This window comes from Rhipicephalus microplus, unplaced genomic scaffold, assembly GCF_043290135.1.
Source record: "Rhipicephalus microplus isolate Deutch F79 unplaced genomic scaffold, USDA_Rmic scaffold_16, whole genome shotgun sequence".
Classification (NCBI taxonomy): Eukaryota; Metazoa; Arthropoda; class Arachnida; order Ixodida; family Ixodidae; genus Rhipicephalus; species Rhipicephalus microplus.
This window is the reverse complement of record NW_027464589.1, coordinates 2718758-2743506: the sequence shown is the minus strand read 5'-3', so window position 1 is coordinate 2743506 and position 24749 is coordinate 2718758. Positions and strand designations below refer to the sequence as shown.

Sequence of the window (24749 nt, the reverse complement as noted above, 5' to 3'; positions counted from 1 at the left end):
TGCATCACCACGTCATGAATTAGCCTAACAATTGCAGAATCTGCTTGCACACGGCTTTATGGCGGACGTCTGCCGCAGGTCGCAAATGTGTACCAGGGAAAGTCAAAACTGAATAATAAAGGACACCAATGCATGAAAAACTGCCCCCAACAAGACCACCCCAGACGACACCCAAACGGCAAGGCTGTGCTATAGACTCTAGCTAAGCCGACGCTGGAGAAGCTGACATCATGTTATGTCGATGGCAAGTCATCAGCCGTCGTTTGGTGTTTTGGCGTCATGTGCAGTGGTTTTCTATTATTTATTTGTACGTGGACGTTAGGCAGGGTTGGAGGGAGACGAGGAGGAAGAAGAGGTAAGAAATATTGAAGATCGCTGACACCCCAGCCTAGTACTGTTTATTACTACAAATTGGCGCAGTCGACTGGCTGACGCTCCAGCCTAGTACTGTGTATTATTACATTATTTTTGTACGTTTCACCTCATAGTAGTTTTTAACAATATTTCCAACAGGCTGAAAAAACAAAACAAAAAATAAACGGTTCTTTTTAATTGTTTCCGTTTTTTCCCCACTTCGCATTTCAATTTACAATCCACTGTGAAAAGTGTAGCGAAATTTACGTCACACTTAGGCAGGAAAACACTGTTATGGGGTGAAAAAAAACAGCAGACACGCGGTGTGGTCTTCCCTGATTCGCTTCTGCTCAGATTTGTAGTGCCGGCATAAACTTACCACGTATACACCGCCGCGGTGGTCTAGCGGCTGAGGTACTCGGCTGCTGAGCCGCAGGTCATGGAATCGAATTCCGAACGCGGCGGCTGCATTTTAGATGGAAGCGGAATTGTTGTAGTCCCGTGTGCTCAGATTTATGTGCACAAAAGAACCCCAGGTGGTCGAAATTTTTGGAGTCCTCCAACTACGGTGTCTCTCATAATTCTATGGTGATCTTGGGACGTTAAACGCCACATATCAAACTTACCACGTAATTTGAAGTGTACATACATTAAAATGCTGCGAGCACACATTTTTTATGCTGCTCTTGCATGGCAGGCCCTATTAATGCGTGCTGAAATTATTCAAGAAGTGCTTTTTTGCAACAGTACAGGCAGTTGCGGTGCGTTCCATAACAAATATTAGAACATTCTGACCTTGCATGATCTTATTTGAACTGACATGGTAGTGATTTACGCGTTCTGCCTCGCGCTGGGCATTTCTTGCCCTTGTTCGAACACCTATTTCTCGATCTGCCGGCCGATTGACCTTAACATCCTTCGTAGCTATTCGGTGCAACGCCAACCTACTATTCAGCGCAAGCTTATGTAAAAAAAAACAGACCACTGTATTGAACACGATCGCGCACGTGAAGTTTGTGACTCCAGTGCGTACACAACCACTATAGCACCCAGTGTGCACATAGTGCGCAATACATACTCCACGTAGTCCGAGAACACCACCAAAGTTTTACTGCCCTTTCGTATGAACGACACGCCTTCTAAAATTGCGATACGATGCGCATGTTACGTGCGGCGCATGAGATGCCAAAAACAAATGATTACACTTGTTCCGAGTTGACAGAACCAGAAAAACCAGGAGGACGCCTATTCAGGAGCTGCACAAGCAAACATCAGTGATCATCAATGAGTCAAACGTAGTACATACACATGAAAACTTACAGCTGGAACTTTCCACTGTTCACGTGATTTGCACCGGGTATATAAACAGCTGCCGCTGTACTTTTCCGAAAAAGGATATTGCTGTACTTTTCCTGGTAAAAAGTACGTTATCTGTTCCTTCAGAAAGCACAGTTACCTTTCGCGCAAGCAGTTTTTCTGACTACTACGAAAGGAGAAGATAGAGATCAAGGAGCGAAGGTCAAGGGAGCAGACGTGCCTTCCCGACCAGGCGAGATGTAACAGTACAAGCTAACCGACACTTGCGAAAGCCAGTACACTTCGATTCACGGCCCCTTGCGAAACTCTGTGCAATCACTACGCAGTTTTTTTTTTCTTGTCGAGACATTACGCAAGAAGCTTAAGGAGCAACCGCCATTGAGTGGGTAGCAATGCAAACTATAGTAGCTTTCATTCACGGCACGTGCGAAATCTCAAAACGGATGCAGCAGGTGGCGCCTGTTCGATGCAAGCGATTTGGCATAGCGTCGTTGCGCCGGCTACCGCGAACGTTTTAGTATTCTCAACGCCCACGTAATGCCGTTCAAGTCTTTACATGTCGCGTGCCTCAGGTGGCTTGTAGTCGGTCAGCAAATCTTCTAACCGGTGATGCGAGTTACGACTCGCATCACCGGTTAGATATAACGTCTGTAGGCTCTGTTACAGCGCCATTTGCAGCACAACATGCCTTCAGTAGAAAATGCTTAGTCTGACAGTCTTCGCAGACAACAGCATTCAAAGCATGACATCACGCAACACCTCTGTTTGTAGATAGGAAAATCCGCACAAAAACAGACGTTGTTGCTCGCTGGCACGCTGATGTTCTATGCAACTGCTACCTCATGTGAGCCATCATTTTCTGTTTATGTTTGAATTTTCGCACATGCAACTATAATGGTAACAAGGATAGCTTGGTGTCAGTATGGCATTGGTGCTAGCACATGTATGCAGGAAACAGCAGATGAAATGACTCGTGGGGTGGTCTACACTAGTGTGATTTCGCCCAAACAAGTGAAGAAACACACTGACTGAGCACTTCCATTGGTGTGATGAACTAGCCCGACCAACCACAATGAACCAACCAGTGGTTATTCAAGAGACGACTTCACTGTTGTCCTGGCGATTTATATATTGCCGCGAATGTTCCCCAACAGGTAGCTGAATGAACGAATGAGTACCTTTACTTCTTCTGTCTAAATTTACGTAAAAACAGAAGCATTAGTAATCACTGTTCGTCCTGACACAGTTTTGTTACGAGAAAGAAAAAAGCTTCATTGTGATAAGAACACCCCAGTGAGGAAGTTAGCCCACATTGCCCCGCCGCAGTGGTATAGTTGATATTGTGCTCGGCTGCTAACCGGCAGGTCGCGGAAACGAATGCCGCTTGTGGCGGTTGCAATTTTTAATGGAGGCAAAAATGGTATGGAATCTTGTGCTCAGATTTTAGTGGACGGTAAAGAACCCGTTTGCGAACTTTCGACTACCAGGTGGTGAAAATTTCCGGAGCCCTCCACTAAGGCATCTCCCATAATCATATGGTAGTTTTAAGACATTAAACACCACATAGCTGTCGAGTTAGCCCACAGTGCTATAACAATGAAATACCTTAGTAATAAACGGGTACATGAAAGCACATATACCATGCACACTAGAAAATATGACAATAGTTACACGCGTTTGCTCAAATCATGTTTCGTGACGACATCCAAGACATGAACACACACGATTAAAATGCATGAAAGCATAATGTAAAAAGTATTGATTCATAATATACTGTGCAAAAAAAACGGATGGGAAATGAAAGGAGAAAAAGGACAGACAAGCGCAGAATATCAAATGAGGCTTTCTTGCATGGAAGCCGCGGCAATATTCAAAGAAAAGGATAAAAATCCAGCGACGTAAGGAGCAAGAGACAAAGCCATATATTTTCCTTTTACGAGTCGGTGAAGGGTCCTCTCGCGTCCGTTGGGCAACACACTTCACCTGGTTCGTGCTGCTGCTGCTGGTGCTGCTGCTGCTGCTGTATAAGTATGTCTGGATGCTTTCTAATGATTGGGCCGTCAAAATCATTGCTGAGTTCGATTGATATGTGGGGTTTAACGTCCCAAAACTACTATATGATTATGAGAAACGCCGTAGTGGAGGGCTGCAGAAATTTAGACCACCTGGGGTTCTTTAACGTGCACCCAAATCTGAGCACACGGGCCTACAACATTTCCGCCTCCATCGAAATGCAGCCGCCGCAGCCGGGATTCGAACCCGCGTCCTGCGAGTCAGCAGCCGAGTACCTTAACCACTAGACCACCGCGATCATTGCTGAATTCCCATCTTTTGATACCTGGAATGAGTTTGCACTTCTGCCACGTCACATGCGCAAGGAGACTCACTACATGGCATTCGTATAGTGTTTTTACCCAAACATGTCATACAAAGTATTCTTGCTCGGTGATAAACCACCTGCTTACCACGGCAACGGCCGTGCTTGGATATTCACTTGAAGCCGGTAATTTTTCTTTAATTTGTTTGCACACTTCTGTATTTTCTGGTCACGAACAAGGTAGTGTTTTTTTTATATAGTCGCAATGAAGGACGGCAACGCGAAAACTTCAGCGAAACGGGCTTTTTAGCGGTCAGAAACGCAATAGCGTGGAACCAAACGTACGAAACGACAAAAGAAGCGACGCAATATGAAAATTTTAGTGAGGTGGTGCAAATTCATTTTGTCTAAAAGCACGAACACCCAGACAAAAAACAGAAGTGCACACAATACAGTGCTGACTTTCAACTGAAATTTTTTTGGAAACAGGAATGTATAATACATAACAACCTTATATATCTGGATGTTCGCTCTGTTAGCCACAACGAACCAACGCAGACAAGCGCTAACTCTCAATTGTGCTTTATTTTGAAATGAGAGGTATATTGTCGTGGGATCAAGATGTGCACAAAGGCAGCATAGTGTGTCCAAAATGAAACTGTTTATTTGGCAGAACTTGTGGCCGTTAAACGCAAACTCAGGTTACAGTGATAAATATTGGCGACGAACAGAGCGTCGGCAGTCGATGAACTACCCATCGTTGAGATGTGTGGTATTTTATACATCACGCGTCTGGTGAGCAATCTGACAAAATGATCTAAGAAAAAGGCGAAAGTTTTCGAACAATAAGGCGCACGGTCTGCACCGATTGTTGCTCACAGTCTTTGCGAGTTTAAATCAAGCACATGAAAATAAGTGGCAAGCGCTATAAAAATAACGAGCTTAGGAGAGAAAAAGACAGTGCAGAGGGCAAGCGCAAAAGGGTTGTCTTCTCTTGTAAGGTCGTTTGTTATTTTTCCTGTTTGCACTAAAGAACATGACATCTGGGCTACCACACCAACTAGGCAAACAGGGAGTTTGGTTTAAAATATCACTCGCAGCAATATACGGGTTGTTTCTAGAAATGTGTGCACTGCCATTGAAAAATTACACAGAGGACGTATGTGCGTGCAACCTGCGGAGTTTCCTTTCTTGTGGAAGAAGGCATCTTCCGATTCAGATGTATTCAAACATTATTTATGGCAGTAATTATAAGTATTAACGCCGTGCGTTTGTAAACAGGGGAATAAGCTTTCGAGTGAAATCGGCGAATTCAAGTCCTTCTTGCGAACAGTTAATTTCCACTTTAAAATTTTTTGGAGAGGACCACTGGTAATCACTGCGGTGTGATGAATATGAATAACTTGGCAGGCTAAAACAAAACCGACGCAACGATTGATGGTTGATAACGGCGAGAAAAACATTGTCATCACTGAGGAAGCTTTTGAAATAATCGTAGATGCGCTGTTTGCTGGGCGTCAGTTCCGATTTCACCTGCTTAATTAGCCAGATTGGACAGAACGCCTGGACAGAACGCACACTAACAATTGATAGTTTATTGGAAAACATTCGGCAGGTCCCCCGTACCTGGGAATTGACGTTATGCGAAGCATGCGGAGGGAAGTTAACCGTGTTGCATTTTTTCTTTCATTGACCGACACGTCATGAAATCACGCTAAATATGTGTACAAATGTTGTACACAGAGATATAAGTTCAAGAGTGGCAGATGTTTGTATAACCAGGCGGTTGCACTTGCGCAATGGTGCCAAATGGAACATGTGTATTAGCCCCATCAGAAGCTGATATGAAGCGCTGATGCTCACGAGCGCTGACCCGTCGCGGGGGTCTAGTGGCTGAGGCACTCGGCTGCTGTCCCGCAGGTCGTGGTATCGAATCCCGGCTGCGGCGAGTGCATTTCCGGTGGAGGCAAAAATGGTGTTGGGGGTGCACGTTAAAGGACCCCGGGTAGTCAAAATTTCCAAAGCCCTCCACTACGGCGTCTCTAATAATCATATCGTTGTTTTTGGACGTTAAACCCCACAGATAAATTGATGGTTGCGACGATGCTGGCCCTGGACACTGCTACATAAATGAACTTCCGCGCATGACAACTAACCTCAATTGACACTAACTCGACGTGACGACTGTAGTAGTAGTAGTAGTAGTAGTAGTATTTTTATTTACAGTAAGCCAGATACAGAGCTCACTGCAGGGGCAAAGGGCTAAAGGCGAACAGCCTGACAAAGGCCCTTGTCCCTCCGCAGTCCGTGACAGTGCAAGCTTAAACAATATATATATTCAATACATTAGTTTCAAGCAACCTGAAACTGTAAACACAAAATTCAAACATAAATAGCATAAGAAGTTTACATAACACATTTAAAAAATTATAGGTCACTCTCGTTATAATTCACAACTAAACAATATCAATGAAACAACTCAAAAACAGACATAAGAGGCATGTGGATACAATGAATTCCGCGATATACACTCGTATAATTGACTTATAAGTTTATGAACAATTTAAGCATTTGTAGAGGCATGAGACTCCAATACGTAGTTTCGATAGTGTAGACCGGTGGTTATGAATAAGTTCTTTATTTGTTTCTTGAAAGTCGCACTACTAGCACTAAAGTTCAATTGATCTGCAAGGGTATTTAAAACCTGAGGCACCTGGTAAGCAATACTTTGTTTTCCATACTTGGTTCTTGTTCTAGGAGCTCGCTTCTTTTGTTCTCGCATACTGTAGTGTGGTCTTTCGGTTGAACTTTCTTCATATAGCTTAGTCTTTTGTATTAACTGAAGTAATTTAAAATGATATAATTGATCAATTCTGAGTATCGAATGTTTAATGAATAGTGGAGCAGTGCGCAAGTCTTGTAGATTCCCCCTGTAATTTTCAAAGCAGCGCAATATTTTCTTTTGTATAGTTATTAACTTATGGTAATTCCCTTGTGATGTCGTTCCCCAGACTAACATCCCATAACTTACTTTAGAATGGAAGAGTGCATAGTACATACTTATTTTTAACCTCAATGGGATTAAGACTGTATCAAAAGAGTACATACGAACTGTTTATAAAACTGGGGAGGCAGATTTGCAACCACTATTGAAGTTTCACGAAGTGTTTATTTGAAAAGTAGTTCCGAGACCTGGCACAGCTCTGTAGTGAAATGCTTCATTGCCCCGCAGAATGCTTGATTTTTATTCCAGCTGGGGCCCTATAATTTATTCTTCGCATTTGTCGGGTCGACGCTAACGATGTCGCGTTTTTCTGAACGCTCACGCGCAAAATTACCCATGTGTGTTCTCGTCATTCCTGGGTGGGTACTAAGTGTCGAACACCTGTGACAGATACCCGCATACCAGTGGCACTTACCTACCCGTGGGTATGTGCCAATGTCGGATGGGAAGCGTTTGACGACATATGCGGCGAGATTGTGATATTATTTATGTCTGGCGGCGCATCATATTCTTCAAACCATATTTAACCTCCCATGCTAATTTTAGTTCACGCCAAGTTAAGGGAATGGCCACTAGAGCACGCAAATGTAAGCGGCTAGGTAGCTCATAGTTATCAAAGTTTGCTAAAAAATGCTTCGCATTTGAAAAGATACATACATAAGTGGTTACGAGAACAGTGAAAGAAGTGATTAGATTAGTACACAAATTTTGTCAATGACGTTCTTCCAGAAAAGCTACCTAAATAGCGAGCAACACAAACGAGGGTTTCGCGACAAATCAATCACTACCTTTGTTGATAAAATACGCCTAATTTATTTCTAGCACTACCCTGTCCATAAGTTTAGCTTTCACTACCGTATCATCAAACGAAAGTGAGCAGCCATATTCGCTACAATGCAACGATAGCTTAGAGCACGGTTGCCCCTTAAGAAAAGCTTTGTGAATAATGATCCCACTATTATTACAGCGCCCAGTCTGTCCGAAATAATGCTTTCCACACGACAGCAGAGTGTCGCTCACCACAGCGATGGCGCAGTCGACTTCCTTAGTCCTGCGCTTGACCTGCGCTGACCTTGACCTGCATTGCGTCTCAACCTGGATCTTCCTCGCCACAGTCGCGCAAACGCTGCATAAACGAACAAAAAGGACTTAAAAAAGTAAAAATTTATTGTGCTAGTTTTTACAACTATTAAAAGACGCAGGAAGACTCGACCAGGCAGGGCCATCAGAAGCGTTTATTCAACGATGTCTGCTGAGGCTCAGAACAGCAACGAGAGAGAGAGCAATGGAGATGATGATGGTTATGTACAAGAGAAAATGATCAAGTACGATAAATGTGCTTACAGTAAGTACACCCTTTGTCGAAGCGGCCAGCCTGGCTGGCACTCAAAGATAAGCTGAACCAGTAATGAAAGGCTCCACGGGTGATACATGAACAATTTTAGTGCTGGAACGAAAGTTATCTGGGGAAGTTTGTCGTGGAACGGTGTATGGGCCAACGTGCCGGGGAAGCAATTCTCGCAGAGCAGTGAAGCTCAGATCAGAGTCCATAGTTACACCTCTTCTCCGGAAATAAATGTCACGTCGCATCAGCGTCATGCATCGTGAGTGGCTTTCATGTTGCCTCGAGAAATTTCGTCGTATTGCGCGAGTCAAGTTGCGAACTCTTCTGGCAGAGAAGTACTGAGTGGAGCCGGAACAAAAAAAAAATGCCATGTTCAAGGCTGATGGTGTAGATCATCCCACAGAACAAAGAAGGGGCTGTAGCCGGTAGGTCTTTGTGCCATGGTAATATATGCAAAGATGTGAAACGATGAAATATTTCCCACGTCTTGTGATCCGGACGTAGGTACGCGGAGATTATGCCATTGAGCGTTCGGTGAAAGCGTTCAGTAAGGCCGTTCGTCTGTGTGTAGTATGTAAAAGTGGTTTTATGAGTCATTCTACAGTCCTGTGAGACTTCCTTGAGGACGTGCGAAATGAAGGCTTCGTCCCGGTCACTCAGAAGAATGCGATGAGCTCATGGCGCAAGATGATGGACTGCAAGAAAAACATGGCGATTTCTGTAGCAGTGCCAGACCGAAGAGATGCAGTCTCGGCGTAACTTGCAAAATGATCGGCTGCAGCGAGGATCCAACGGTGACCAGAAGACGTCAACGTTAAAGGACCAGGCAAGTCAATTACGACAAACTCCAAAGATGTCGGACATGCAAGAGCCAGCAGGAAACCAGCGGGCGGGGACGTGTATCACGGTGCAGAAATGCCGCTCACAAGCCCATGATTATGGCTACTGGCGTGGACAAGCCAAGCCAGAAACAGCGGGTCCTGATGCGATCTCAGGTCTTGCGAAAACCTAGACGACAATCAGTACTGTTATCGATAGGTGCTTTTAAAAGGCGAAAACGAAGGCAGTGGTAAAGGACTGCACCAAGTTGTTACCCGTGGGGTGACAATATAGCGTTCGAGCACACCATCGTCGAGGTAATTAAAATTGTCGAAGCTGGCGTCTCAAGTGGCTGTCACGTGGTTTAGTGACGCCACGAAGGGATTCAAGGAAAAGTCGACAGTAGCAGTCTTGTCGCTGAAGTTAATGGAAACTGGAATGCGAATAAGGTTAAAATTGTTCCAGGAAGGTGATCCATAGGTGTCGTGAGGCAGGCGGGATGTTGGAGTTCCCAGAATGCGATGCAGAGGACGTATTGTCGAGAGAGAAAAATGGGCAACGGGACAGCACGCCGGCATCGTGATGGCATTTAGTAGACTGTAGCGAAAAAAAGTCAACCTCTAGCAAGCGCAGCACCCAGGGCCATACACGTCTTGACATATTCTTCATCGACGACAGCCAAAAAATTGCGTGATGGTCTGTGGCGGTAGGGAAGTGCGAACTGTAGAAGTACGGGCTAAATTTCTCTATCAACCATACAATAGCCAGGCAATTCTGCTCCATCATCATTTAGTTACCTCCGCTGTCGAAAGAGTCCGGCTGGCGTATATGCCACAATCTTGGAGGCGGCATCAGGCTGCAAAAGTACTGCTTCGATACCTTGCACGCTTGCGCCAGTGTGGAGGATTGTAGGCGCTCTCTCGTGACAGTGACGAAGCACTGATCCTGAAGTCACGCGTTATTTAGGACTTCAAATGCAAACTCTCCACTGTCGGACCAAGCAAAAGGAGCACCAGTGAATTTTAGCCTAATCAGAGGAGCCGCCACAGACATGAATATCTGCATAAGGCGACAAAAGCAGGACGCCAGGCCAAAAAAACTGCGCCAAGTTTTTTTGGGTGGAAGGCCGAATAAACTGCTATACAGTGGCTATACTGTCGAGATCTGGCCGGACTCAATCTTTGGAAACGACGCGAACGAAGAATTTTTATAACTTTGCTGGTAAAAAGGCAATTTTCGGTATCTATCTGAAGGCCAGCGCTCGAAGGGCACTGAAGAACTTCACTATCGTTAAAGTGTTGGTAAACGTAATTGAAAACACAGCATTTTCATATGCATAACAGAGGTAGGTCTTCTGTTCTAGGCCGCGAAAAACAGTATGTATCATTTGCTAAAATGTTGCTGGAGCATTGCGCAGGCCAAAGAACATTAAGTTAATTTTGTTGAGCCTATCTGGAGTAACAAAAGCGGTTTTTTCTCAGATTCATCAACAGGAATTTGCCAATGCCCCGATCGCAGGTTAAGAGTGTAAAATAATTGCGCTCTTTAGAGTGTGTTCAATGTGTCATCTATTCGGGGCATACGGTATACATCCTTGTGCGTAATACTATTTAGCGCTCAATAATTAACGATAAAACAAACGGAGCCATCTTTTTTCTTGACAATTACAACCAGAAAAGACCAGGAATTCGAATATGGCCGTATTATCTAGCGTGATACCATAATAATAAATTGTTTTTCAATGCCTTTTTATTACGATTGCGAGACACGCTAAGGTCAACGTCGTATAACACCAGGCGCATCAGCTTGAATTCGGTGTACAGCCAAGGTAGTCTGATTCAGTGTCATTGCACAGGTATCGAAATAGGCCTTATGCTTCGCTAAAAGCGCCAGTAACGCTGCGGACTGTGCCAATGATAGATCAGTACCGATCACGGCTCGGAAAGGGAGAGAACTTACACTTGACGTGGTTACCGATGATGAAAACAGGCAAAGTGCTGCAATAGAGGTCAGTGTAGATGCGTCTATCTTGGCTACAGTCACCTCCTTGGGGAACATCATAAATGATGCCGTTGAGTTGCAAATGCGAAGGAGCGCAAGGCCATGGGACAACCGGAGAAGGCAGAATACGACGAAAATTTCACGAGAAGTGCCCCGTGGGGCAAGGGAAACTCGGGCGTCACCATCAGGTACTTGGCTAGATGCAACAGCTACCTCGTATTCATGACCAGGGCGCAAAACACACTCTTTCGCAACAGCCAAGTTGAAGATCAATAAAGGCGGAGCTAAAATTGATGCATCTGATGTATTCGCGATGTGAATGATGTGTTAGTTGCCTGATATGCCAGTGAAGGCAGAATGTAGGAAGTCCCAAGCCTACATAATTTTATGTACGCACATGTGTTGCACAAACATCTCGAAGTGGTGACGTATGCCGTCAATGAAAACGTGATCCATACACTGTCCGTCAGGTTGAATGAGTACGTTATTTGCGCCGGGCAACACAGGTCTTACATAAGGTGTTCTGAGTTTACTGAGCCACGAGCACAAGTCACTAGACTCATTACGCATAATAGAAGTGGCGACACTGGTATCAACAAGTACTTGCACAGGAACACCTTTATTATTCATTGACAACACGTTGGAGGGGGAAACAGAAGGTATTTTTGATGACCGACGGCATGCACTTTTTCCTCTAAGAACTGCATTTTTTAGTTTTCTGAAGATTGCTCAACAGTGGGGGAGACGAGGTGAAGCGGTGATGCCGAGTGGCGGTAAGGTGCATTGTTGCGGAGTGGGCGCATACATTGCATTCACATTCCATTCCGGGGAATGGCAACTTGCCGCAATACCATTCTTTTCACTTCCTCGGAATGAAAACACGTAGTCGATTCTCACTGCGGCAATTTCGGGTAGGACGATTCTATTCCTACAATTCTACAACGGAGAAACAAATTTTTCTAGCTTTATTGAGCTGAAATTGAGCGCTTCACAAAGGTGAAGTCTTCAGACGCATTAAGAACGGCAAAACTGCGCAAAACACGTTACCGAGGTCGAGGTATAGTAGCTTGGTTACTTATCTTGTGCAGTACACAACCACACTACTAGTTGTCATAAAGGCAGTTCTCTCGCTACTTATAGTATTGCATGGTCAGCACAGTCTTGGAAAAAGCATTTAGGAAGCAGTTGGTAACACATGTATTTACTTATCTTTAGCCTATTTTGCTACCTTCGCAAGATCTCTTTTTTACAGCCAGCAGCTAGCAAAGCTTGCAAATTTGGCTGTTACTAAACGAGAATGCAAGAACTACTAAGCCGCATACGTTGCCAGATTTCTCCTTAATACCACCTTAAATCTTGCAGGAATTATGACACTATTTTGAAAAAGTTCGTCATCATCACCATTAGCCTAACTACACCCAATGCAGGACAAAGTCCTCTCTCTTGTTCTGCCAGTCCACTCGGTATTTTACTTGCTGCCACGTTACACCAGCAAATTTTCTAATCTCATCTGCTCACCTAACTTTCTGTCTTTCTCTCACCCGCTTGCCCACTCTCGGAATCCAGTCTGTCACTCCTAATGACCAGCGGTTATCCTGCCTAAACGCTACGTGCCTGGCCCATATTCTTTTCTTCGTCAGTTCAAAGTATGATATCTTTAACCCCGGTTTTCCCTGACCCATTCTGCTATATTCTTGTCTCTTACCGATACACTTATCTTGAGCTATATAGTGAGAATCTATTAGTAATGATTTTAGTATGCTTGCCATATTACATACCACTGTACATGCTTGTATAATTGTAGTCTTCTATTTTTTATTGTATGATATTGCCAGTTGAAGTTTGTATTTGCCCTATAGACATTGTATAACCTGTATATATTATATGACATTGTACTTGCCATTTGTTAATGACTAACTTCATGTACCACCCTGCTAAAATCACCAAAGGTGATTGCAGTATCTGTAAATAAATAAATAAATAATAAATATATGTGCTCCACTCCATTCTTAATCTTCTAATCACTTCAGTTTCATAGTTCGGCTTCGTGGTTACTACCGGTCTCAAGTAGACGTACTTTTTTACAACTTCAAGTGCTCTCTTACCTATCTCGAAGCGCTGCTCCCTTCCGAGGTTGTTGTACATTATTTTCGCTTTCTGCCGCATAATTTTAAGACCTACCTTTCTGCTCTCCTTGTCTAGTTCAGCAATTATGATTTGCAATGCGTCGTTACTCAGCAGTGCAATGTCATCGACGAAACTCATGTTACTGAGGTACTCTCCATTATCTCGTATTTCTCACCAACCTTGATTTTGTAGATTACCTTGGAATGAAAATTTCGTGCTGAGTGATGACACACATATACGCAAATATAAGGGTAAAAATGATGTGTACAAAACATCCATTATTTTCATGGCTGCTAATTTCTATGGGTGCTAACCAGTACACGATCTGCTATTGCAAGGTATTAGCATAAATAGGCTTCAAACTGCTGGTGAAGTGAATAACGGCTCCGTCTTGATACTCTGTATGCGGGTTTGCATGTCCTCGCATGTGATTTGTTCGTGGCTCTATTTATGTTGCTGTGATGCGTACTTGCCAGGGTAATTACATGAAGTAACCTGTAATGAATCTATGTAGAGAATGACACTTCGTTTATAATCATATATATACCTTTGTGATAGAACCAAATTGATAAGGCAATGTACATGCACATATAAACGCACGTTAGCTAACAATTCAGCACTGTAATATTATTTCTTGCCCACACAATTCCCGAATTACTTAGCAAATTAGCAACGTTTACTAAACCGCATTTTACTACCCTCGCTGACTAGGAGGTTAGTATTTTTTTGTGATAAGTATACGGTTAACGGTTATAATTAGTTATTGAATATGAAGACCTTTTTTCTAAGAGTACATATTTGAAAGAATGGCAATATTATAAGATTATTTGGGTTTATATGCGTATATGCTGAAATGGCGACCTGTTGATTCGCCACGTAGGGATTCGGGGCACGCCGTCTTGATAACGTAGGATGGACTGCCTTGACTGCCAACCCGCAGGAATGCTTTCAATTGTGCATTATATAGCTTTCTCTGTAAGGTTTATCTTGTACAACAATTTATAGCACGCACATCACAGATTTCACCGTGTACAAAAGCTTGCTGCGCTGACCTACAGGCCTTTGCGAGAGGCTTTCGGGCAAAGCACCCATGCGTGTAGGCAGGAGAGACATTATTGAAGAAAAAAAGGGGGAGTGGGGTCATACGTGGTGAGACTGCGTGCAATCATATACACGAAAGCTTGCAACAAACACAAGCATGGCATCAAGGTCAATACGCATCACAACTTGGAGAAGGGCTTTTTCGAATATGCGTTCAAGTCGCTGACGGTGCCAGATGAAAAAAAAAGTGAAGGTTGAGCAGACAGCAGGCGGCTGAGGCACCACTGAGGGGGAAAAATGGCAAGGTGGAAGGAGGGTATGGCGCCTTGCATAGTTGCGCATGACGGATACTAAGGCATAAGGCCGTGGTTGCGGAAAGATTATAGAAAAAGAATTTGCTAGAAACACAGTTTATACAAAGACAGAATGACAGCAGGTGCATTCCTTGTAAATGTACAACGCTTGTAATTAGCCAAGTTTTTTTTTGAATGACTACTTTATTGTATTTCGAGGGTCTCACTTACTAATGTTTAGAGCACGTCGAGAAAAATGCGCAGCACGTCGAGAAAAAAGAAACACGTCGAGAAAAATGTGCCCTATTTTCGGGGGGAAAAGGCGTAATTCCAAACTTAATACATTCCTTCAAGCTTTGTCGCCATTCCATTTCCATGACAATTGTTATAGCGCGAGAACAGGACGACGACACAAATACAAGATGGACACAAAGGAAACCTTCATGTCTCTGTGTCGTCGTTCTGTTCTCACGCTTTAACTATCGTCATGTCAAACCAACTAGCCCAGGCTGCCACTCTTATAAGTGCCATTTATATGCCCATGCGGGGTTGCCAAATTGTAGTATTAATCCGGATTCATTTTGATTTAGAAGTAGCGAAATTTGCAACCCTGGTTGGATGATGAAAAGCGTCGTCTGGATGAGCGTTAGTCCTTATGTTGACGCGGGGACGCTGGGTTAGACGGAGCCCGGTACTGCGTGAACGGGTAGGAGTCTCAACCATAGGGATCGGGTCTGCTAAACCAGTTCCGCTCGAACTCACCACAGCCTCGTCATTCATCCTGCTGACGGTGACGGCAGTGGCAAAATATGTGGCCTCGGATACCGCAGTAAACACAAACATAACTAAATGAACACCACTGCGGGTAAGAGGATGTAGCAGGTACTTCACCTCGCACAGATGCCAAATAGGTACAAGTAATGTCAGCAGGCCCAGATGTGACCACAACAGACAAAATTGTAGCTACACCCGCATATGTGGGCAATAAAGTTTGGGCAACTCATGCTGTCGGTGTCCTCATGGAGGCCACATCAGCGTATGTGGGCAGTGAGCGTGCTGGTGGAGCAACAAGTGCTGTCAGTATCGTCATGGCCACCAACTTCTCCTTCACAATTATCCGACGGTTGAACGCTGCGGGTGGAGTTAAGACGGCAGTGTACTGCTGCTCTTTGAGGTCTCAAAGTTATTCATAGATGATAGCGTGAATAGGAGCTTTTAAATCAGATGGATGTATACGGCGAGGACCGCTGTCCTGTTGAGGAGGGACCGTAACTGGTCAAAGCATTGGCATGTCGAAATGAAGTTTTCAACCGAAGTTGGATTGTTAACAGCGAAGGCGTTGAATGCAATGGTGCCGATTCCTATAAGAATGTGGCGAACGCACTCAGATTTCGTCATATCGCTGTTCGCACGGCAACAGAGGGCCAAAGCATTCTCGGTATACGAAGTGTAGCTCTCGTGAGCAAGTTGAACACGCGTAGCCAGCTTCTGTTTTGCGGTTTCGGAATAACCTGACGAGAATGCGAAGATTTGTCGTAGCATGGTGGCAAAGGTCAACCAATTGGCGAAGTAAGTTTTGTGACTGAAATAGCAAGTTTTCCTACAGCAGTGAGATAGAATGGGAGATAGCTCAATTTCTCCCCTTCGGTCTACTGATTGGCTGAACCCACACGGTTGTAAAAGTCGAGTCAGCCCTCGATGTCATCCTCGTGGAGACCCACAAACATAGATGGTTCGTGCTAAGGGCTGGTAACAGTGGATGAAGGAAGGGCAGCCACAGGCGCTGTTGCAGTAGGGTTAGGGCTAGGCGTAGGTTGCGTTGTCTGCATAGCTGTGGGGGTTGCTAGGTGCAAGTTGTGACCGGATCGCAGCAACACGTGTGACACGAACGAAGAAGGACATAGAAATCTCGACCCGCATCCGCCAGTCTGAATGACACAAGAAGACTTGACCAGGCAGTGAAAACACAAGGGTTTATTCCGTGATCTCTGTTTCTGCTCAGAACCGCAACGAGAGAGACCAAAAAAGATGATGCTTATGTGCGACTGAAAACGATGAAGTACGAATAATGTGCTCATAAAATTTTACACAATTGTTTGTATGCATCTGAAGGTACATTCTGCCACAGCAAAAAGCACACCGCAATCGTCACGCAGAAACGTTTTTCTGTAATTTTTCTAGTTTTCAGTAATAGTGAACACATTTCTCAAAACACCCAGTAGATTGTACGATAAAGCTGAAGTACAGGGTATCTTTATAAGGTCACCGAATAGTTAGTTCCAGGGATATGTGTCCGTCGTGGCCGAGTAACTGGTTATCGGCCCCGATTTTCGGCAAGCTTGTCTGGATCAGGACGAAACCTTTTGGTGGTACCTACATGTCCAAGAAATTTGAGTCAAGAAAAAAAATGAGTGAAAGTGCTACTCGAACGTGGCAAAAAAGATCACCAAGGTAGACAAGAAAAGTCTGCCACTTCAGCCCTGTGAGGACAGTGTCCATCATTTGCTGGAAAGTTGCCAGCACTGAACCCAAACCAGAAGAAATAACTCGGTATTTGTAGAAGACTTCTGTAGTCATGAAGGTTGCTTTTTCGCAGTCTCCCTAATCAACCTCGCTTTGCCAGTGCCCACTTTTCAGATCGAGATAAGAAAATAATAGACACGACGAAGTCCATCCCGTGAATCTTTATTACACGGCAGCGGGCACACGTCCTTTTTGGTCACGTTGTTAAGCTTCTAGTAGTCAACACAGAAGCGTAGTGACCCGTCCTTCATTTTGACAAAAACGACTGGAGGCGACCATGGGCCGTTGGATGGTTCGATAACGTCATCGTGAAGCATCTAGCGGACTTGCGTACGTATCGCTTCACGTTCTTTAGCTGACACGTTCTTTACCTGACATGCACGTCTGATGCACCAGTGGCTGCTGGTGCATCGGACGTACGTCCTCGTACATGATGATCATGTGTGGAGTGATAGATGTCTGACGGATCGTTGAGAAATTTCCGAAGCTAGACCTTGTTGATATATTGGGTTTATAGCCATAAAACCACCGCATAAATATGAGAGACGTCATAATGAAGAACTCCGGAAATTTTGAACACCTGGGGTTCTTTAGCGTGCACCCAAATCTCAGCACACGGGTCTACTGCATTTCCGTCTTCATCGAAAAGACAGCCGCCGCAGTCGGGACTCAATCCCCCGACCTGCGGGTCAGCAGACGAGTAGCTTAGTCACTAAACTACCGCGACAGGGCTGCGAAGCAAGACCTAAACTCAAACAAGAGCGCTCGCAGTGCAGTGCGGTTATCGATGGACAGATCAGAATATATAACAATATTCCTCATGAATGCGTCTGTGGTATCCAGTAGTTTTGACATGAGGCAGTTGGTGACGTTTTCTACTTCCTGGGCAAGCGCTACTGAAGTGCCACGAAAAAAGTGTCGATGCTCGTCGCTGAAGTTTATAACAAGAAATTCAGATGGACCATTAGGAAGGTGTATTACACATCTAGCTACACAAATGCCTCGCAGAAGGGAGTGTTGCTTGTTTGTTTCAGCCAACACATCGCCATCGCCCAAACCATAGTATGTGACGTCGACTAGAACACTTGCTCATGAAGGAAGCGTCATGGTTTGTTCAGAAACATGAATTACGTCGACACGCAATTCGTCGTCCTGTACGTCGATTGCTCACTGGGCTGAGAACGTTTCTCAGCACGCTTACAGATAAATATTAGTACCATTCTCCTGCAGATATAAGCTTCCAGAATGACGTCACGGGGGCATTCACACAGGTCAGTGCAGCTTTCTACGAATGTAGAACCCTTGAATCTGAACTCCAGTTGCACAGACACCCAGTGAAGGAGTGACCACGTGGCCACCAGTCATCCGAGTATATGAGTTTTGCCACGGCATGATTAATTTTCAGCTGCGTTGCCAGTTTCCCGCTCTGTATGAAACAGTCTGCGCCGGTGTCCAAAATGCGTTAACAAAGTTACGATAAATTGTCACTCATATGTCAAGTGAAAGCCAGCCGTCACTTGCAGCAGCAGGTGATGTCAGATCACTGTCTTTACGACTTACCGTCAATAGGAGGTCTCCAGCATTTCGACGTACAGCGCCCTGGCCCCCAGAGGCCGCTTCGGTTAGTTTTCATGATGAGGACTGGGACACCACGCGGTAGTTTATCGCTGGGGTGGCAATAAAAATTGCCTCGGCCATGGCGAGCACGATTGGCGCCCGGCAGATGGTGGTGCATGCTGCTGGGAGGGTAGTTTTCGATGTCACCGAGTCGCTGACCGTAGCGGGCTCGCCGCGAGTACGCAGAGAGGCCACGAAGTGCAAGGCGGTGTCATGAGCACTGGCGGTACAACTGATCAGCTTCTTCAAAGGGAAAACAGAGAGGCCAGTGATCGCGTGTGCGCCAAGCATTCGACTTGCGAGGAGATGTGTGGCGGTCGTCGATGAAATGGACCGGTTGCTCCGAACGATGGGCGACAGGAGCACAACGGACAAAGCGCAAGGGGGGCGGTGTATACTTGCCTTCGTAGTTTGGTAGGCGCTGCGCTGATTGGAGTGAAACGGCATGAACAACATTTACGAACCGGAGCGGCCATGTAGCGGGGCACTTCAAGGCTTCCGCGTCGGTTGTCTTACGGCAGTATTCATCAAGAGCCGGCGCAGCCGTATCAGAAAGCAAGGTGTCCGGAGGGCCTGGTACAGCTAATAGTTCATCACAGTTTCAATAGAGCTGTGCAAGGGTATGACGTGTTACACTAGGTTTTTGCAACTTTTCACGCTCCATAATTTATTATTTATTCTTATTTATTTACTTATTTATTTACAAAATATTGCAGCCCCATTTAAGGGTCCCAGCAGAAGGGGCAAGTAAAACAGCAAAACAATGAAAAGATACATCATATACAAAAGGTACAAAAACATAGGCCTTGGTTAAATACGGTCAAGTGCCTCTACAGAGCCGGTTAACGACTGAGGTAGGCAGTTCCATTCGCTTATGATTCGAGGAAAGAACGAGTATTTGAAAATGTTTGTTCTGGCGAAATACGGTGTTAATGATTGAGTTGGCCGATACCGGGTTTGTCTTGTCGTAAGCGGTTTCAGATACGAATCACAGTTTACTGACAGCTTGTTGTTATTTAAAAGAAAAAAATGAGCCTGTGAGTTTTACGACGTTTTTCAACTGTGCGTATACTGTTTTCTTTCATAAAGTTTGTGAGGAAATCAGTTCTTCGGTACTTGGAGTAAATTAAACGGACCGCTTTACGTTGGATTTGTTTGAGAGCCTCCATGTTTCTTTTTGTGTATGGGTCCCAGACAATGAGGCATATTTCAATGAGGGGCGTATAACAGTAAATAAGTTAGTTTTTTTTACAGTAGAAGAAGCATGCTTTAGTTTGTGTCTCAAAAGACCAAGTTTACGGAAAGACAATGCGCAAATATTAGAGATGTGCTTATTCCAGCTGAGGTCGTTGTTTAGAGTGACACCAAGGTACTTATACTCAACAACCTCAGCTAGTATCAGGGTACCGGAATGATATGTAAATGGCAAAATATTTTTGTTGGTTACTCGCAAAAAAAACGGTTTTGTCTGTGTTTAACCTCATCTCCCATTGCTCACACCATGCAGACATATTTTGCAGGTCAGTGTTTAGCAATACCTCGTCGTCATAGGAAGTTATTTTATTAAACAGCACACAATTATCAGCAAACAGTTTGATCTGAACCAGCGAGGAAACAGTAACAACAATGTCATTAATATAAATTAAAAATAAACAGGCCCAAGTAAACTCCCTTGGGGAAACCCAGAAGTTACGGGGAGCGGGTCAGAGGAATTACCGGCAATGCTTTAAAACTGAACGCGGTGAGGCAAATAGGAAGAAATCCAGGAAATTATAAATTCTGGAAGGCCAATTCATTCCCCTTTTTGAATAAGCTTATCATGAGGAACAAGATCGAATGCCTTCATGAAATCCAAAAAGATGACATCAACTTGACCTGCCTTATCTAAAGCTTGTGAAAAACTGTGCACAACAGAAATTACCTGCGTTTCTGTGGAAAACCCTTTCCTGAAACCATGCTGAACATCCGAAAGTATGGTATTTTCTTTAAGAAACGTTATATTAAGTTTAGCTATGATATGTTCAAGCACTTTTCAAGACGAAGACGTCATAAAAATCGGACGATAGTTTGGCACCAAATCTTTGTCACCCTTTTTGTGCACTGGAGCATTGCGTCCCACTTTCCAGTCACGAGGCAAGCGGCCGGAACGGATGGAAGCGCGGAAAATGATTGTAAGAAATTCCCATAGCATCTCGGCTTATCATCGTAAATAGGTGTTGGGAATTCGGTCAGGACTGGTTGAAGCTTTAGTTTTCTAATTCAGGAGCAACGAAACAATACCGGGTAAAGATAAATTATCTGGAACGTTGTCATTACTTCAAGAAAATCGGTTCAGTAGCTCGTTAGAGGCTGGAAAAACTTTATGGAAGTACAAATTGAAATGATTGCCAATAGTTTTCTTATCGACAATAGAACGAATAAGTTCGCGTAGGCAGTCAATCCTGGTTCCCGTGGTGTCACAATATCAGCAGTGTACATGCCACTGATTGACCTGTCGTCTAGGTTGGATCGCTGCTGCAGCATTGCTTCCATTTTTACGTCATCAGAAAAGTACTCCGTGACCCCTTTCGGAGGGCTCTGCATGGGGCCGGCAAAAAACTTCTATTTGACACTGCGCATCCAGTGAACCAACTTTTGATGATGATGATAAGTGTGGTTTAACATCCCAAAACTACCATATGATTATGAGAGTCGCCGTAGTGGAGGGCTCAGGAAATTGCGACCACCAGGGGTTATTTAACGTGCACCCAAATCTGAGCACACAGGCCTACAACAATTCCACCTCCATTGGAAATGCAGCCGCCGCAGCCGGGATTCGATCACGCAACCTGCGGACCAGCAGCCGAATACCTTAGCCACTAGACCACCGCGGTGAAGCATGGCGCGACATGTTGTTTTCCACCACTCTTGAGTGAGCTCGTCGGAAAAGGTGCGTGATGTCTCCGACACACGTGGTCACAGTTTCGTTTGGCAACTGAACGCGCGCCAGAGTAGCTCGTTCAGCTCATTCTTGGCGATCAGCGCTGGTGTAGTTCTGCTCTGCAGCAGCACAGCTCATGACTTGAAGCTGCGGCTCTTGAGGCTGAGGAACGCTCACTGGGATCTCCTGGCATACGAAGTCCGTGATGGAGTCCTTGGAGGCTGCGCTGAAGAAAGTAATTTTAACAGCTCTTCTGCACGATCGCGCAAACCGTCTTAAGCAAGTCAGTGGTTCCTAGTATTCAAATACCGGCGTAGCTCGTTGACGAGAAGCTACGGTTGTATTGCCGCGTGCGCATCTCGAGTGTTTTCTCTATCGTAGATGCTTCTGAAATGACTTCGGCGACCTTCTTTGGCGTGTTTCTGATCAGCCCGGCAAAGAGTGCCTGCTTTACTCCTCACATGAGCAGACGGACCTTCTTCTCCTCGGGCATGTCAGAGTCAGCGTGGCGGAAGAGTAAAATCAAATCTTCCGTGAATATCGCCACGTTTTCAATAGGCATCTGGATGCGGGTTTTAAGGAGAGCTGCGGCCTTCTCCTTGCGCACCACACTTTCGAAAGTCGTGAAGAACCTGGCACAAAAGACGTCCCATGTTGTGAGGCTTTGCTCTTGATTCTCGAACCAGGTACGAGCAGCGTCTTCTAAGGCGAAATACACATGCCGGAGCTTGTTATTGTCTGTCCGGTCATTGAAGGTGGCTACGTGGTCGAACCTTTCGATCCAGCTTTCTGGGTCTTCCAGTGACGAATTGCGGAAAGTTGGCGGCTCTTTGGGTTGCCGGAGCAGGAGTGGTGCAGGTGGAACTAGCGTGACATGGTTGCCGTGGTCAACGAGAACGTCTCGGCTTTCTGAGCCTTGTGCGGTAAAAGCCCGTATTCCGGTGGCGGACCTTGTTGCCTGCGGCTAACTCGCTGCTCGTTGCTGGCGTCGGTGTCGTCGCGGCGTAGGCTGAATTCACGGCTTGACGGGGGCATCCGGTACATGGAAGAAACAGCACCTCCAGCAGATGTCGCGGGGTCATGACGTGCATGAATGGAACACACTGCGAGTCGAATAATAAATTGTTTATTTGGGCGAACCTGTGCCCAGTAAATGGAAAGTCTCGAACACAGTAGCAGTCTTGGACTGAGAGTAGTGATCAGAGCATCGGACGTCGATCAATAATTGACAAGTGGTGAAGCACGTCGGCATTTATACGCTTGCCATCGAACATTCTAGTGTTGTCGCTAGCGGTGACGTTGTTTCCAGAATAATCTGAAAGATTCACGAAGTGGGCGTAATCGTAACAAAAAGATCAGCCTCGAAGCTTCTCGAACAACGTAGGTGGGGTTAGCGCTGAACATAGCGTAACGTGGCTATAACAAGACTTGTGGAAAGGTACGCGGCAATATCAGCATTTCAACTCTGAAGGCAGAATCGGGTTTGAAAACTCTTGTCTCTCACCGACAGTTTGCCATTCTCTCTCCTTTCATAAGCTCTATTTCAGTTCACTGAATCATCCACTGTACATCGCGCCTTCTTCACACATAATTGCACTGCTCATCCGGCTCAAGTCGGAATAACACGTTCCCGAACAACTGCATTCCAAGCCTAATTTTTCGTACGAGCAGCAAAGACGTGAACGGCCTCTGTCACGTCATCTGTGCCATCATTAACTAATCTATGTTTGCTAAATCTATTAAAAACACCCAATTTTTAACCCCACGCCTTTTTATTACTCATAGAGGGTGCCTTTAGGATAATAGAGTGAAGTAGAAAGGCCGTCCGTGGTGGGTGTCATGGATCTCGGGGCCCTGTGTTTTATTGAAGATACATTGAGAGGACGCTAAGTGGCCTGGAAAACATGGTTAAATAATGACCAAGGAAAAACTTAGTGCGGTACCGGCCTTCTTCTCAAAGTGACAACGTGGCGTTTCGGGCACCGTTGCAGGCTGACATTTGAAAGGGGACTATGGCTAGTGAGTACAGACCAGCCTGAAAATGCTGCAGCACCCCCAAGAAGCCTCGTCCGAGCGTCGTCGAGATTGACGGCCACGCCACGAGGTGCCAGCCTCATGGCCTTCGTAACCAAACGCGTGCTGCCCCCGTCGGAAAAACGTAGCTGGCGATGCGACCGTCTCCTACTGTAGCCTGGCAAGAAATTCGCGGCGAGATTGGGCTATAGGGGGCAGCCCCATCCTGCATAAGGGCGGACAGGAAGTCGACGGTGGACACACAAATATTCTCGAAGCGGCGCTTCGTTGCGTGCGGTTTGAGCCGATTGCCAGCGGATGAAATGCGTTGACTACAGTTTACTGTTATTATTGCGACAGCAATTAAATAAACACCCTCAGCTAGATTTTGCCGCCAGCGTTGACATCAGCGTTGACGTCATGCACCGTATATAAAATTAAACTAATAATTTTTTATGGCATAAAATCATTGGAATTGCGAAGAAAAATTGACAGGTTAAAATTTATCTTTCAATAGAAGAGTCGTCTATTGCTTCTCCCTCCTGAGCCTTACGTGACATCACTGGCGTCATGACCTACAAGGCATCGACATGAACAATTACTAACCCCGTGCAGCACAAAAACTAAGCTATTCAAGTTCTCATTTTTCCTGCGCACAATTAACGAGTGGAACTCGCTGCCAATGTCAGCAGTGCAAACTACAAAAATAATTGAAAATCTTCAGGATTGATGTTAGGTTGTTTTAGTTATGTTTCTTTTTTGTGTGAATATTGCTTTTTTATTCTTTGCATTTGCTTACACTTTTCGAAAGATTCCAAGTGTTATTATTTTCATGCTTTGCTGTACTAATTAAACACTACCTTTCTTTTGTTTTCAATTCACTGTATGTAAATGTGTCTATATATTGCCTTTTCGAGTACACTTTTGCCTCTCCTGCTTCGGCCACAGTCAGGCCTGCAGTATTCTGCAAATAAATTATATATATATATATATATATATATATATATATATATATATATATATATATATATATATATATATATATATATATATATATA

The 24749-nt window shown here is 44.8% G+C and overlaps 1 protein-coding gene across 5 annotated transcripts in view; it reads left to right on the top strand.

Annotated features, from left to right (window-relative positions):
• The window catches only part of LOC119166644 (uncharacterized), a 181143-nt gene that overhangs the window by 62875 nt on the left and 93519 nt on the right, over nt 1-24749 (top strand). Inside the window, exon 1 of one of the 5 annotated variants that reach the window (XM_075883425.1) lies at nt 2476-2515. The exons of the other annotated variants lie outside the window; for them this stretch is intronic. Within the exon in view, the coding sequence (XP_075739540.1) occupies nt 2491-2515 (25 nt within the window). The 5' untranslated portion in view covers nt 2476-2490. Of the gene's footprint in view, nt 1-2475; nt 2516-24749 lie in introns of those variants that run through there. 5 annotated transcript variants of the gene reach the window in all.